Raw genomic sequence first — 16831 nt, 5'->3', positions numbered from 1 at the left:
TTAGCGTCACGCTTACATCAGCTAGCCGTTGCATTCAAATTTCTGACTCGGCCCGAGGTTGGCTGGCTGGTTGGAGATGGTTTTCGGGCTATTTTCAGCCCTCTGGACTTTTCGATTAGAGATGACCTTATCTCAAAATTTTAAAAGCTAAACCCTAGGCATCTGTGTCAAAATGCCTCTTATTTTTAGTTCTTTTAATTTTGTTTAAATTGAAAAAAAAAATTTAATTAAAAAAGCTTTTTAATCCAGCTGTAAGCCTGTAAGAAACTGCACACATGTTAAAATTTGAATAAAAGTATTACTGGGCGACGTGGTAATATCGTACCATTTAATAATTTCTCAGGTAAAACCATAGTAAGCTAAAACATCCGCCACAAAATTTGCCTACCTAAAACAATATATATTTGAAAACTTGATAAAAAGCAATAAATATTGAAAATGAAAAATGGGTCATAATTATTGGTTTAGTTAGAATTGGTCTCATCAGTGACAGATTCAGTTCCAAATCAATGTTATTACATCAAAATACAAGCAATCAAACAATAATATAAGTTCCCGTTACACAAACAGAATCTTAAGCATTATTCTCATCAGTGACAAATTCAATTCCAAACCAATATTATTACATCAAAACACACGCAAGCAATCAATAATATAAGTTTCAGTTACACAAATAGAATCTTGGGCATTATTCCATTTCACAAAGGGCAAATAAGAAACCAAGATCGATCAATGTTTGCAACTTCACACAACACACAATGGACGAATTCTTCCTTGCAGGGTAAATGACACAACACGTATATAGTCAGCTTTGTTACTATAACGAAAGTCGAGATTCACCGTAAAATCAACTGGGACAAAGGAGAACTCAATGCAGTCTCACAAGTGCTTCTTAGGCTTGATTCTGCAAAAAAGGATATTACAAAACAAAAGAAACACAGTTACCGAATAAAATCTCAATGCATGCATATTTTATATCTTTGCCAGACTTCTGTATAAGATTGGACAGGCAAATTGTAAGGGAAAATGATTTTTACACTCCGATGCACTACTTCCTCTTTTTCGTAGCCTAACAATTGAATAAATCAAAACACTAACGAACAAAAACAAGAGGAGCGTATAAGAAAAAAAAATAGGAGTGTGAAAATCACCAACCTTTTAACTTTCTAACGTAATAGTTCAAATGATTAGGTTGTGGAATTTTTTTTTTACAAAAATGCTACTTTTACCACATTTTTCATAGCACATTTATACCACATCTCTAATAAAAATAAGACCCACATATGTCAATCGGCCCTACCTCTATAAAAAAGGTGGTACAAATGTGATACAAAAAATGTAGTAAGTCTAACATTAATTAAATTTTTATGCAAGGATAAAAGTGTGCGTACCTTCTATGAGAGTGAATACCGGAAAAACTTTCATGACACTCCATATTTTCTCTCATATAATACAGGTGGATTTCAGGAATATGTTGTACCTTTGGATGATCCATGCCTCCTCTTACGGACTCTATAAGTTGCATTGGAACAGAATACAGAATCAAGCGTTCTACGTTAGCAAGGAACTCAATGCCCTGCGGCAATGCCTTTAACTCCAGGCAGTTCCCAATGTCTAAGACCTGGAGATTTGGCATCGCCCCTTTCTCTATAGCTATACTATCCAATAAGGGGAACTTGATCAACCTCAAATACTTAAGCTTTATGAAGCCTCTGGAGAAACACAATTTTTCGCCAACATATGCATTAGATAGGGTAAGCCTTTCAAGATTCGGCAATGCTTGAATGTGAGGTAGCACGTCTTCTTCAAGTCTAGACCACTGTAGACACATACGTGTCAGGTTATGGAGTGAACCTAACCAACGAGGTACCTTTTCTAGTTTTCCAGTCAAATTAACATTTTGAAGGTCTGGAGGAGGCGAACGTAGTGCATTAACTCGAAGAAACTCCTTTTCATCACCAGCCATTAAAAACAAATGGTGAAGGAGCTCTAACTTTTGAAGGGAGTCACAGAGGTCCATCTCGTCACTTGCTTTCACATTTGTAATACCGAGGCTTGTAAGTTGGGTCATATTCCTGATGCCTTTAATAATCTTTCCTTCTGATTCAACAGAATCCAAAACTTGCAGTTTCTGTAATTTACTTAGATCCGATGCTGTTTTAGTCCCACTGACATGTCTAAAGACCGCCAAATCACCAATGTAACAATACATGATTAGATGGCGTAGGTTTACTAACTTGGAGATTGCTTTTGGAAGTGTCTTTATCTTGCTGTCACAAATGTTCAACGTTTGAAGATTGTGAAGCCTTCCGATGGATTCTGGAAGCTCCTTAATCAAAGTTTTCTTCAAATTTAAATATCTTAAGTTGAACAAGTACACTAGTTCATCTGGAAATCTATCAATTGGAGCATCCTGCACATCTAGAACTCTCAACAACTTGAATCCAGAAGGCAATTTCTCTAACGCGCCAAAGACAAGAAAGGAGCGAAGCTCTGACATACCTGTGCAAGAATTAATTTCTCTTTCAGCTGTTTGAATTGACAATCGGCGGATTTCAGCTTTATCTACTATTTCTCTGCCAACACACGTAGCACCGAAATTTTCCTTTTTTGATATCGACAAAGCAAGCTCACGCACAAGATCATGCATCTTACATGCTCTTAGTCCTACAGCTTCATGCTTTTCAACTTGTAGAATGCTACGAACAATCAGTTCCACAAGATAACCCTCTGCAACTTCTTCTGGTGTGACCCCATCAATTGGTTCAACAAACCCTTCAGCTATCCACAACCTGATCAACCTTTTTCTTTTGATGAGATAATCTTCTGGGAAAAGGGCACAATATAAGAAACATGGCTTCAACCGGTTGGGCAAATTGTTGAAACTAAGCAACAAGATGCTGCTCATTGGTTCCAGCATAGGATGGTTAGTCAAGTGCCAATTTAAGCTGTTATATACGCTTCTCCATTCCGATGATGACCTCTTGGAAGACATTAGACCACCTAAATTTACCACTGCCAGAGGTAGGCCTTCACACTTATCCACAAGTTTCCATGCTAAGGATTCAAGCTCTGGTGGACAAGATTTATTATCGTAAGTTGAGAATGCTTTCTTGCTAAAGAGCTCCCAAGCTTCATTGTTTCCCAAGGGTTCAATTTCAATAGGACGACTTTCAACTTCAAAAGAATAGAATGCTATGTCTTTCTTTCTAGTTGTAAGCATGATTCGACTTCCATGATGTCTATTAAGAAGTGGTATCCTTATTTCTTGCCAAAGTTTAATGTCCCACACATCATCCAATACAACTAGGTACCTTTTAGACTTCAAGTATGTCGACAACATCTCTAACAATTCTTTGTAACTCATGGAATCCAATTGTGCAGTCATCTCTTCCTTTCTTCCTTGGTGGAATTGCTTGATCAGATTTTTTAATAAGTCTTCGATCACAAAAGTTTGAGAAACAGTGATCCATGCATAACAGTCAAAATGCCGCTTTACATTTTCGTTGTTGAAGGTATTGGCAACAAGAGTTGTCTTGCCTGATCCTCCCATCCCGACTATAGACACAACCATTTCATTTTCCTCTCCATTCATCAATAACCCCATTAACCTTTGCTTCTTGTCTTCAATCCCGATTAGTTCGTCTTCCATAATATAAAGAGAAGACTCGGCTTTGTTCTTCACCCATCTGGGAACACTATCCGAAGTTGTTCCTTCTATTGTAGAGACACCATATCTCTCATTCCTCTCTGGAATGGCTTTGATCTTTTTTGTGATTTTCTGTAATTTTTTGGCTATTCGATGCTGATGCCAAAGATTCTTTGGAAAGTAAATGGTTCTGTGGAGCAATTTTGCAAATGGAGTCGCACTCTTCTTGTCATATATGTGATACATGAACTCATCAATGACATTTTCAGCATCGCAGGTCAAATCTCTGACGCTTGTAACCCACGTTTTCTCTCCTTCTGTTTGTGGTTCCTTGCCTTCAGCATCTATTAAGAAAGATTTCATGCTTATGAGCTCCAGCTTAAGCTCATCAACTTCATCACGGACTGCCGCTATGGAAGATGCTTCGTTCTCAAGAATGAACGCAATTTTCCCAATCAATAGTGATGCAGCTGACTCCATTTTGGCTTTCGATACTTGGTATGCAATCTGTCTGCAGAAAAGACAAGTTTCAAAACAACAGAAAAAGAAAAAAAGAATGTAGTGGATAAATTTTTATATTTAACAAACTATGTGCTTAGTTTTCAAAACGAAACCAAGATCTAAATAAGGTACTTAAGAAATTTAAATTTCTGTTCTTAACTTTCATTCAGTTTAACAAAGGGCCAAACTTCAAAAGTCCGAAAACTACTTCTCGAGTCTTTTTTGCAAGAACACAGAATTAAAGAATTTGGTGCAAGAACAAAAATCTATGATTGAAAATTTCGAACTCATTCAATCTAATTCTTCCACCAATTGTCATGGATTTTTGTCTGTGTTAAGGATAACCAAAAGTTTCAATTCTTTGTAGGTGGCAGTTGACAAGTACCACAAAATTGTTGTTAAATGAAAGTACACACGTCGAAAGAACGGAATGTTTTGGGTATAGTAGATTGAACTCTACACAAATACTAGACAATTTTTTTTTCACGACCCGTTAATCAGACATTGAACGACAAAGAAATAACAGGTTTTGGGTCAACATGTTAACCACTGCTCTAAAAATCCCAACAACGCCCGGCGGTTGGCCACCGCCCCGATTAATGCCTAGGAATTTGAAAATTAATAAATGACGCCTAGACCTACCAAGGCGCCCGCCTAGACCCGCCTATACAAAAAATAGATAACTTTTACTTTGCATTTTATTTTTTCAAGATATTGTAATAGACTTGTTGAATACTTTCATTTTTTTCAATAAATTGTTATAGGCTTTACAGAAAATAGAAAATAGAAAATTTTCATTTTGCATTTTATATGTTCAATATATGTAATAGTGTCATGCCCCGATCGACATGTTCGGAATCGACACGCGACGGTAGAACAGTAGTAGTACAATATAAAATACGTAAGAGTCACTGAGACTCATACATATAATATACATCAGAGCTTAGCGGAAATAGCTTACAACAAAGGGTGGCAATCCTATTCTCTAATACGATGCCCACACAGCTGCATAACCTGCAACCTTCTTCTCTAACCTCTACCCATTGCTCTGCAAAATAACCCTACGCCTTGGGAATGGTGCACCAGGCAAATCAAAACCCGGATAAGCTACGAAGTAGTGTTATGTCCTCACATGACTTTTCTCTGAATACTGGGTCAATTTAATCACCGTCAATATCATTCTGTCATTCTCTTCGAATTGTAACTCACCACTAGCCTTTCTCATTTTCCGAATAATCACAAGGGTCGAATTGCCACATATTTCATAATTTAACCACCATACACCTCATTATACGTATAGGAATGGTTAATCAATTTGAATCTCACCACACGTCTTCTAACAACATTCTTAGTCATCACACAACCCGAAGTTGTGTATGAATGACACAACATCAATAATACAATCACGTGTAGGAATGAGATTGGTATCTATTTCATCATTACAACTCTTCGTTATGAGTAGGAATGAGTTACATCCGAAATCATTCTCTTTAAGGCAACACCATCATGTAAACTATTTGATTCAATTCACTTTCTAGATTGAGCCACACATGCCTTCAATCTCATCTTTCATATATGTAATAAATAGTCTAGGGCTATAGAAAGACACAGTTTGGCCGAGGCCTACAATAGGTAACCAATTAGGATGTGGTCCCCCCCTCCCATAACGGATTAACCAAGCAAGCAGAGTCACTCCTACTGATACTAATAGAGAGTGATCACCCATTGCGGATTAACCAAGCATGATCACCCCTGAATATGTATGGACATACCTAAATAATAAGGATCGCTCATCCTGGATTAACCAAGCACGATCCCAAAGTAGTATGGTCCCCCATTGCGGATTAACCAAGCACGACCATCCATGTACCACTTCTACATGGTGCAGATTTTGATTTTATCCACATTACCCCATGTATTGGGTTAGCGGTCTTCTACTAGCCCTCATGTACCACAATCTTTTCAGGCATAACATATATATATTTTCCAATAGCATCATCAAGTAAACATAGCATAGTGGCACACATTTCCATAAAATCATTTGTAAATTCATGTTATATCCACAAAGTACATAACAAGGAAATTCTCATGGGTAATAACCATATCATATAATATTAAAGTCACTCACCTAGGTTATTTGCACTTTCGGATTCACCGACTCCGCTCCAAGGAACCTAATACAATACACAAACCCCACTTAAGAAACTTAATAAGACCGACACATAAAACGAGACCAAGTGCCACTTGAACGTAAATCGAGATGCATGTCAACCGAGAACCACACACCATTGAAATGAGACAACTAAGCTCCATCAAGCCTCAATAACATTCTATAACAACGACACTCTAGAATAGGGCACATTGACTAAAAAGTCAACCGTCGATAAGTAGGTCCTCTAAGGTCAACAACGTAGGTTATTTAATTCGGGAGATTAGCACATCGGATTTCCAATCCATAAGTTCTCAAAGATCAAACAACTAATAACTAGGATGCTCAAAAAATTGTACGACAATCCAACAATTAGATTGTCATCAATTACAAAAATCATACGGCAGTCAATTATTCCAAAAATTGAATAATCGAACCATCGTAATGAATGGATTTTGGATAAGGGCTCAGGACATCGAGAACATCTCGCTGTCCAAAATCCATAAATTTTGACTTTCACTCGCGCCGCCACACATGTTGGTTTCTCAATTTTCAGACTAACTCCAAATTCTACCAAAATTTACAAGAAGATAGAGCTCAAGGTAAGGATCAACTTTTATACCTGCAACAAAGTCCAAAAGTCGACGGAAGATCATAAAGCAAATTCAATTTAATGGTACAAATCAATAGCTTACCCCTTTCTATTATACAAGCAACATTGATGAAGAAGAAATCGAATTCAAAATCTTGTGTTCAAGGCTGAATGCTCTAAATCTGAGTGACATATATAATAAGAGAAAAAAGTAAAACAAATGATGAGATAAAGCTCATAAGCACGTAATACTTTATTCCAAATATATTCTAGAAGGATATCTATGGTAGTAAGAGTGCATAATAACATACTCAGGGGCATATGGAAGCTCACAAAAGAGTTGCAATGATTGGACTCCTTGTTGATGAGCTCGATGAATATATGAAATATGAGACGGAGACGAAGATTATAATCTATGGAAATTAAATATGAAATATGAGACGGAGATGAAGATGGAGACGAAGATTATAATCTATGAAAATTGGAAAATAATTACGGCATGAGACAAAGACCAATACTTTTGGACAAAAACCAAAACTTTTGGACAAAGACCAATTCTTTGATATACGTGGCAATTTGTAAATCGTCTTCTGAAACCGAGTAGGTTGTATTTTTCTCGCCACCACCTATTGAAAAAAAATAAACTACTTTTCAATTCTCTAATTCAACACTTGTCATGGGTGAGCTACTAACTCAATAATGTATGAATGTAATGTTCTCTCCTTATTTTATTAGGGTTGTGATTTTCACACATCCTTAATTACTTTTCTCACATCCCTTCTTATTTTTTAATACTTAATTGATATCTTACTATTTACTCTTCCATATATACCCTTTTTACTTTTTGACCATTGAAATTTTAAAATACTTTTGTTATTTTATTTTAAACTTGTTTTTTTCTTTTTCTAACACTCAACCATATATGCCTTTTGTAACTCAAGCTCTACTGCCTAATCTGAGAGATCCCAAAACAAGTATAAAACACCTATTATATAAATAAAAATAAAACGATTACCTAATGATATAGCATATATGCATAAGTTACATGAATTGTACAAAATACTAGTAAGCAATCCACATATACTTTAATCCCCATAATAGTAGCCTCATGCCCCAAAAAATACATCAGATATCATTACAAGCTTTCACATTCTGCCTACACTATGTTTGGCCTTTAATCTTGTGTTCAAAAGGAGATGTCAATATTACCAAAAAGATATGAAACCCATGCACTCCAACCTACAAGAAAATAAAAACATGTCAACAAAAGGAAAGAAAATTACAAACTTAATTAGTATTTTTATGGGGAAAAATCAACAAAAATATATGTACCTTAATGTGTTCTTTACACATCTAAGCTATTATTAACAAAAAGTTTCTTTGGCAAATCATTATGCTCATCACACCTATAAACAATGAACATTAAGTTATACGTATATATAAATAATCATGACCATAGTAGACAATATTAAAAGATAAATTAAAAAAATGACATACCCGTCGAGCACGTTTCTGAGCCTTCTCCACTATTTCAAACTTTGAAGGACCACGCTTTGTAAAGCTTGATTCTTTTCTATTTTTAGTAGGGGTGGGCACGGTTTGGTTTGGTGCGGTTTTGAGTGAAACCAAAACCAAAACCAAAATTGTTTGCGGTTTGGTTCGGTGCGGTTTTGAAGCCAAAACCGAAATAAAACCAAATCGTTTGGTTCGGTTCGGTGTGGTTTCAAACGGTTTTGGTTTGGTTTTTAAGAAAAAATGTACAATTTGAAATTAAACATATTAATAAGCATTTCCCAATAGCAATAGGAAAAATACATTTGTTATATAAACAATTAGCATGTTGCATGCAGTTGTGATGTTAAAATATGTTTGTGCAACAAAAAGGTGTCCCGTACAAAGTATAACATAAAACAAGTTGAATAACTTTGAATTCATTAAACATGAGTGAAACTTTCATACTAGAATATGTGATATCATGCTTCAAATGAGTGGACTTCATTAGATCAGTGTTCGACTCTTGATAACAAGAGTAGTCCACCCTTGTACATATATGTGTGTGTGTGTGTGTGATGGTATAAAATAACAAAGGTCCTTGAAGTTAATGAACGAAAGAAAGTGATGAATGATGATATTCCAGTGTGGTTGTGTCCATACTAAGTGCATGGATTCTAACAAACAACCAATTAAAACATGAAATTTAATATGGACATTTAATTAAATGTTTATTAATATTTGCGGTGCGGTTCGGTTTCGATGCGGTTTTCAAAAGCCAAAACCGAAACCAAACCATTTTCTATGATGCGGTTCGGTTTCAAAACCAAAACCGTTCCAAAACCGCAAAACCAAACCATTCGGTGCGGTTCGATTTGGTTCGTGTTTCGGTTTCGGTTTTCGGTTCTAAGTGCCCACCCCTAATTTTTAGAACCCATTGGACGACCTTTGTGAGGTTTAACATTAGGCTCAAGAGTTAATGGAAGAGAAGTATCAATAAATTCACAAAGTTGCCTTTTGGTATCCTCTTTTTGAGTAAGAGGCAACTTTTCATACTTATCTTTAAACTCCAATAGAAGGCCGCTTATTTGATCTTGTTCATTGTCCAAGCTTACATGACGATCATTGACAAACAATCTTCTATCAATCCTCCATTATGGATGTATGTCATTTAGTTGCAAGACTTCAATATTCATCTCTCTAATCATGTGAGCACAAGGAAGACCCATTGTCTTGAGAAAATGACCCTTACATTGAGATGGAAGATCAGAAGAACTTGATGCTTCATATTGATTATATAACTCATTCAATGCAAATCTAGATACATGAGTAACAACCTCTTTGAAGAAGGGAAGTCGAAACTTGTGTGAAACTCTAACTTTTTCACTTGAAAGTTGAGCTTTGATTTCTTGAAATTGATTTTCAATAGCAAGGCATATTTTTTCTTTTACCTCGCGAGGACCTCCAGTTGAAACTTGAAGATATTTTTTTAGCGTTGCATGTGCACCTTCGGCTCTTGAAGTAACACGGTTACCAAAGTGGGTAACTTTCTCTGACCATGCACTTACAAACTTTTCTTTGTATGGAAGCCAAGTACCAAGAATATATTTCAAAACAAATTTCTTCTCCTCGTACTTAACTTCAAAACGACTCCAAGCTTCATTGAATGATGTTTCATTAGGAGATTGGATTAAAATTGTCCAAGTAGAAATGAAATCAATCCAATCAACTTCTTCCTCAAAATGAGCTTTACAATTTGCAAGTATATTTTTCTCAATATGCCACACGCACAAAAGATTGGAAGTACTCGGAAAGACAATGCGTATAGCATTCATTAATGCCAACTCCCTATCCATTATAATCACCATAGGATGATTATCAACTCCCAAAATCTTACTAAACATTTTTAGAGCCCACACATAATCCTCTTCTTTCTCATTTTGCATGAAAACAAAACAAGAATAAAAGGATGTGTTGAAACTTGAAACTCCTATGATATCCAATAATGGCATCTTATACTTGTTGGTCTTATATGTGCAATCCATCACAAAAACATATGGGTAGCTCTTGGTCAACTCTATAGACAAGGGTTGAGCAAAGATCAAATGAGTCAAGTGGCCTTCATGATCATACTCAAAGTTATAAGTGAAACCACCTTCACCAAGTTCTTCTAATAATGCTTGAATAACTGGACGCCCAGCTAGACTCTCCTTCACAATCTTAGCTCTTAGATTATAGATGTTTCGAGAAACTACTTGAAGATGAGGATTGCCTTGCCGAAGCGAAGATAGAATTTGGCGTGGTGGTATACCAGCCTTACTCATTTCTTTAATTCGTAAGATTTCCTCTTGTGAAAATTGACGACAAGAAGGATGTCCACACATGTCATTTGAAAGTTCATGGTTATGCAATAAACTTTTTATCTCTAGCTTCCAAAATTCTTCACATTTCTTTTTACGCCCCTTGACTTCAAATGGACAATTTATGAGGCGAGATCCTGAGTTTTTTTTTCTTTCATCTAGTGAAGTTTTAGAGGCTCGATAATCCCCACCTTTATCACAACCAATAGCAACATATGTATTTGTCTTAGATCTTCTACTAACGGTTGCAAACCCTTGCATTAATGCTATCTTACGAACTTCCCCGATGAGGTCTTCTCGACTTTCAAAACATTTCGCCAACAAAGAAAGCATTTTATCGGGCTCATCAATCGTTGGTTGACTTCCTATATATCACAAACCAACACATTTATATATGTAGAATATATACTTTTTATCAATGGACTAGACATTTAAGTATCAAATTTATACCAAAGCATTGTATGCATTATATCAAGTTTACACCAAAACATGGAGCCTAGGTAAAACCACAACAATTAAACCTAATACCAATTTACCATTAAGTTAAAGTGTATTGGGGACCAATAGATTCCAATAGAAAATTAATTTCCCCAAAACCAACACAAATCAATATTCTCTATTATAGAGCATTGCCTTGTACATGAGAGAAAAATATGGTAGTTTTTAATCTTTTGCTCCTTAGTCTCTGAGCATTGCCTAATTTTTCGTTATTCTTGTAAAAAAAATTCTGATGTCAAAAACATTTACAAACTTAGTTTCGTGATTTTCTGATTTCTTCCCCTGGATTCAGTTACTTCATTGTTACATGATACATTTATCTTAAACCACCAGTATTCATTCATTCAATTATCATTTGAACCACAAATTAGGGAAAGAAAAAACTAAACCTAAAAAACAAATTGAGGCAAGAAGAGAACAAAAACCCTAAATTCCAAAATCAATCTTAATAATTTGAGAAAATACTTTAGAAAATTACCATCAAAAGTGTTAAGAGGAGGAATGCATTCTGAAATTTCTTCCATGCCATCCTCCTTGCATGCCATATCCAATATCTTCTGCAACTCAATGTCCATCTGGAGTTCTTCATCTGTTATTATTAGGTCATCCATTGTGGTTTTTCACAAGAAGTAATAAAGAGGATAGGGGAACGGAAAGAGAAGAAGCAGTGGAAATTTTAGAATAGGTCTCGTTGGGCTCGGCGGAGGGAGTGGGAGGCTTCGAAGAAGCAGTGGAAATATTTGCGGCGGCGAGGGAATCGGGCTGCGAGAGGTGTCTGGGTTTGGGGAAAAAGCAGGAGGTGTCTGGGTTTTGGGGAAGAAGCGGGAGAAAGCAAGGGTAAAAGCAAGGGAGTGGGAAGAATCGAGCTGCTACTCCAATCTACAACACAATCAAAAAAAAAAAACAACTTTTAAAAGTCAAAAAGTAAAAAGGGTATATATGGAAGAGTAAATAGTAAGATATCAATTAAGTATTAAAAAAGAGTGCTACTAGACCCACCCCAGTGTCCTATTTTCCCACCCACATGATAATCCCACCCACCATAGAAAATTAAAAAAGTAAAATGTTATTTCCCCACCCACCATTATTCCCAAAATAACCATAATATTTTTTTTTAAATAACTCTGATATATCTTTAAATAATATTATAAATAAATAAATAAAAATATAAAAAATGAAAGAAAATGCAAGACCTAAGACCTAGACATTCATCATCTCCTTCACACCTAATGCCGCAAAAACCCCGGATCCCCAAACCACTCTTCTTCCTCCTTTTTTTGTCAAAACCGTAGATTTCACACCCAATTCTCATTTTTCTTTATTGAAATTTCTCGCCTTCATCTAGCATACGCCCATTCCTTCCTCCAACATTTTCGTCGATTCTAACCCAAATCTTTCCCATCCTCTTTCCACCAAAGATATCACACCCCACCCACCATTATTTATTTATTATTATAATATTGAATTAAATAGGGGTTTAAGAGTCTTCTTTTAAAAGGATAAATATGTTATTAACATTTTCATTAAATGGTGGGTGGGGAAATAAGACACCGGGGTGGGAATATCACCACTCTTAAAAAATAAGAAGGGGTGTGGGAAAGGTAATTAAGGGTGTGTGAAAATCACAACCCTTTTATTATGTTAACCCAATTAACAGATAACTCAATTTCTTTTTTTAATAATCATTTTTCAGTCCACGAATTTGAAATCAAATATGACCATTTTATCAGACATTATCTGAGGGGCTTCGCTCCCTTATTTAGTGACTTTAGGCTAAACATAGATTTTGGTACTCCGAGAATGAACTCGCAACTACTTTTACTTTTATGTTTTATAAATCTCATATTTTATTAATTGAAGACTCCAACGAATGATCGTAATTATTCATTTTCATTAATACTCCCGCAACAGTTCCACCATGCATGATATATTTATAGTTCAGAATAAATTCTATATCAATCTACCAAAGTGCTATGGCTTATTTCTTGCCAAATTTTAGACTCCAAGTAGCTCAACAGCTCTACCTATTCTTGACCACTCTTTTAAACAAGTCTTCAATCACATAGGTGGTCTGGGAACACACCAATCATGCGTACCAGTTAATCATTGATGCCTGGATGGTCTCCTTGTTAAATATAAACCAGCAGATCACTCTGAGTGAACAATTTCATTTTTTATTTATTAAATAATATGATTAGATTTTAAAAAAAAAATTTATTTTTGAAAAATGGGACAATAATGGGACATATTCTTCTAACGTGGACATATCTTTTATTATTTTAATATATTACATAATTATTACTTTGTCCTTATATTTATAAATATTGTGTACTAAAAGTAAGGTTAACATAGGAAAAATAAGAACATGGTTGTCATTTTAAGAAAGTTGACAAAGCTCTTTGCTTAATAATAGTACTAGTGGATGCCCACATATAAAGTGTGTGTGAACGTTTTTTATTTTTGTTCTTAAAAGAAGAGAGAAAGTGAGAAAAAACATAGGAGCGGGGACAGAAGGGAGAGTGACTTTTTTTTTTCAAATATTAGAGACATGTTATAATCACATGTAGTTGAAGTTTAAGGAAAAAAAAAAAAAAAAAGAACAGAAGTGAGATTTGGTTTGTGTGGAATTACATTATTGCCCATATTTTTTATTTATGTTCAGCCATACAAACACATACTTCTTCTTGAACTTTTAGATAAAGTGAATGATAACACCAAAACCAATTAGATTTTGATAAGGGGTGTGCTATCCACACACTCCAAATTACTTCTCACACACCCTTTGTTAATTTATATCCGTTGATCTTCTTCAATTTATCCGATCTGAAGGCCGAAAATTAGAAGGATGTGTGAAAAGTAAAATGGAGTGTGTGAATATCACATCCCTTTTGATAAATATTCTCGCTTAATTATGGGCTCACAAATTGTTTTGATGAAAGATTAATCTCCTGTCACTGTAGATATAAAAGGTCCAAAATCCGTTCTTTTCCCACGGTGAAGGTAAGTGAGTTTTATGATAAGGGACTAGGCTGACCTTAAAACCAGCATCCTTTGCCAAGCAAAAAGAATGTCACGAGCCACATCCTCGTATGGACTCCAATTTCTAATAAGGCCATCTCCAACCGAATGGTCCAGAGGGCCAGAAGGTCGAAAGTAACCCTAAAATCGTCTCAAACCGAGGGCTAGGCCAGAGGGCTCGGGAATCTGGAAGGGCCCCACAGAATTTCAAAGGGCCAAAGGGCCAAAGGGCTGGCTGCTTTTGGTCAGCCAGCTAGCCCCGGGTTGACTATTTTTTTTTTTAATGTTTTGTTATTCCTGTCGGTTATAACCGACAGGATTTATTAAGAAAAAATTCAAATGAAACAGCTACTAGCCGTTGCATTTGATTTGATTTTTTTTTACATTATTATTATTTGTTTCATATTTTTTTTCCTATAACTTCTATTTCACAAAATTTGTTTCATATTTTTTTTAAATTTCATTTTTTTCTATAACTTCTATTTCACAAAATTTGTTTCATATATTTTTTTTAAATTCTATTTTTTCCTATAACTTCCTAAGCCATTATACAACATTAAATTAAATTAAGTAACATGAAACAACATTAAACAACGGTTAGCTAACGTCATGCTGACGTCACTTAGCCGTTGAATTTGAATTTAAGTTGCAGTTTTTAAATAATAAATTATGTTTAGCCCTATGGCCCTTTGGCCCTCGGTTGAAGATGAAGGCAAATATGACCATGTATTATTTAATAAAAATATTAATATCTTGAAGAATTTTAGAGGGCCAGAAGGCTAAAACGAGTCATCTGATCAGCCATCAGTTGGAGATCGCCTAAAGTAATCCGCGGGCAACGACATGAAAGTACCGCCCATTAAGATGAGCTCGACCTGAAAACACAAATTCAGTACCAGTTATAAGGCGACAACTATGCATATTACTCTATCATGGAAATCTGCAAACCCGAAAATAAACTCTTTAAGCTCTAAACATAGAACAGACCAAACCTTGTCTACACTGTGACCCAATCTCTTCAGCTGATCTATCCTGCTTCTAGCCTGGACATATGGGTTGTATCTAAACACACAAAACCAAATGATTAACTACCAAATTAACTTCAATAATCCAATTTTAAACACCAATTCCTTCAAATAATCTCTTCATTACAAAGCTCTCAATTTCATGGTGAAAAATCAATCAAGCCAAAAACTTTAAACTTCGAAACGAATCATGAATAACATAAAACTGGAATTCCCTATCAAGTGTTCGATAAAATGCGTCAATGAACTAGAGAAAGCCATACGTTGCCCGAATTGCGCGCAAGCTAGTAGGCTTCTATCCAGTGTAAGACTGAGTGCTGTACTCAAAGTCCGAATCGGGACCACCGGGGCAGTACACGCAAATATTACCGGTGGTGGCGATGTGGGGGCACCGATGAGGCTTCGACATCACGGCCACGACGGCGATGCCCGAGGCGGTCCGGACCGGCTTGGCCCGGAGCTTGGAGAGAAGAGGTTTAGCACCGCCGTTTCTATGCTTCAACTCGGGTTTGTTAAGGTTTAACAGACTTTCTGGTTTTTTGGTCAATTAGCTAAACAAAATTATTCTCCAAAAATTACTAGAAAAAATGAAACTATTTTTATTTTTAACTTTTGGGTATGACATTAAAAAGGAAAGGATATTTGATAATAAATATATTTTTTATGCTTGATTTGGCTTAAATTATAAATTATTACAGAGACGGTTTGCAAAAATTTGTTTTTTATAATATTTATTTTAATTTTTAAACTATTAAACGACATAAATAAAAAATAAATCTAAAGACTTAAATAAAAAAGATAAATACACAACAAAAGATTATAAAAATTATTTTCGCAAACTTTCCCCATTAAATTGCAAATGGTATAGGAAAAAAAGTTTAAATTAAAATTAACATAATAAAAACTAAAAAATTTGTGTATTTTTGGAAATCAAACGCAGCCGTGAAGTCTCGAAACGGTCTCTTCCCGAAACTGATTATTTTTCCCGCCGAAAAAATAGACTCACTACGTATCGGTGAACAAAAAATCGGCTGCAAGAAGCTTCAGATTGATGCAGAGAGAAACAAACAAACGCGGAGGAGAAGGCTCCAAAACATGAAGCGAAGTGGAAGAGAAGAAATCGCAGCCGTGAAGAAGGCGAAGCACGTATACCAAGTCATCTGCGCGCTTGTTCTTCTCTTCCCTCTCGACGCCTCTCTTCTCTCAGGTAACTTTCCAACTTCTACCCGAGTTCCTGAAACGCCTGTTTGGTTTCCGAGAAATTTCCAAAACCAAAAGATTGAACTTTTTTCACTTTTTGTGTCGTTTGATTGTAAGTGAAAGAATGATTTTTTGGAAGTTGAATGATGTGAAATTTGGAACTTCAAGTGCTATTGACGAGCAATACAGAGAGCAGGTGAGCTAATGAATTTGGCAAATTTGTGAATTTTATCGAAATTTATTTGTTGCTGCGATTTTTCTTGAGTTCTGAGCTTCTGTTGTTGTGTTGTGTGTGCAGCTACTTAGTTCCGAGGCTCCTTCGGCAGATGAGAGGAGAGAGTGGTGGCA

At 35.6% G+C, this 16831-nt stretch overlaps 1 protein-coding gene, 1 long non-coding RNA gene and 1 pseudogene across 6 annotated transcripts in view; all 3 read right to left on the bottom strand.

Annotated features, from left to right (window-relative positions):
- The window catches only part of LOC126627241 (disease resistance protein RPM1-like), a 40193-nt gene extending 32952 nt beyond the window's left edge, over positions 1 to 7241 (bottom strand). Inside the window, exons 1-2 of one of the 5 annotated variants that reach the window (XM_050296701.1) lie at positions 7203 to 7241; positions 495 to 4156 (exon numbers count right to left, since the gene is read on the bottom strand). In XM_050296701.1, coding sequence (XP_050152658.1) covers positions 1358 to 4129 — 2772 coding nt within the window. In that variant the 5' untranslated portion in view covers positions 4130 to 4156; positions 7203 to 7241 and the 3' untranslated portion in view covers positions 495 to 1357. Of the gene's footprint in view, positions 1 to 494; positions 4161 to 7202 lie in introns of those variants that run through there. The other 4 variants (XM_050296700.1, XM_050296702.1, XM_050296705.1 and 1 more) reach the window with 4 other exon arrangements.
- LOC126627252 (elongator complex protein 3-like) overlaps positions 1 to 16831 on the bottom strand; it is a 110982-nt pseudogene that overhangs the window by 2261 nt on the left and 91890 nt on the right.
- On the bottom strand, positions 7710 to 8464 carry LOC126627297 (uncharacterized). The gene is made up of 3 exons (XR_007624964.1): positions 8389 to 8464; positions 8224 to 8297; positions 7710 to 8130 (listed from the first exon to the last, which is right to left on the bottom strand). It is a non-coding gene; the product is annotated as an uncharacterized LOC126627297 (long non-coding RNA).

The sequence above is a fragment of the Malus sylvestris genome, chromosome 6 (genome assembly GCF_916048215.2).
Source record: "Malus sylvestris chromosome 6, drMalSylv7.2, whole genome shotgun sequence".
Taxonomy (NCBI): domain Eukaryota; kingdom Viridiplantae; phylum Streptophyta; class Magnoliopsida; order Rosales; family Rosaceae; genus Malus; species Malus sylvestris.
This window is presented reverse-complemented; position numbering and strand designations above follow the sequence as displayed.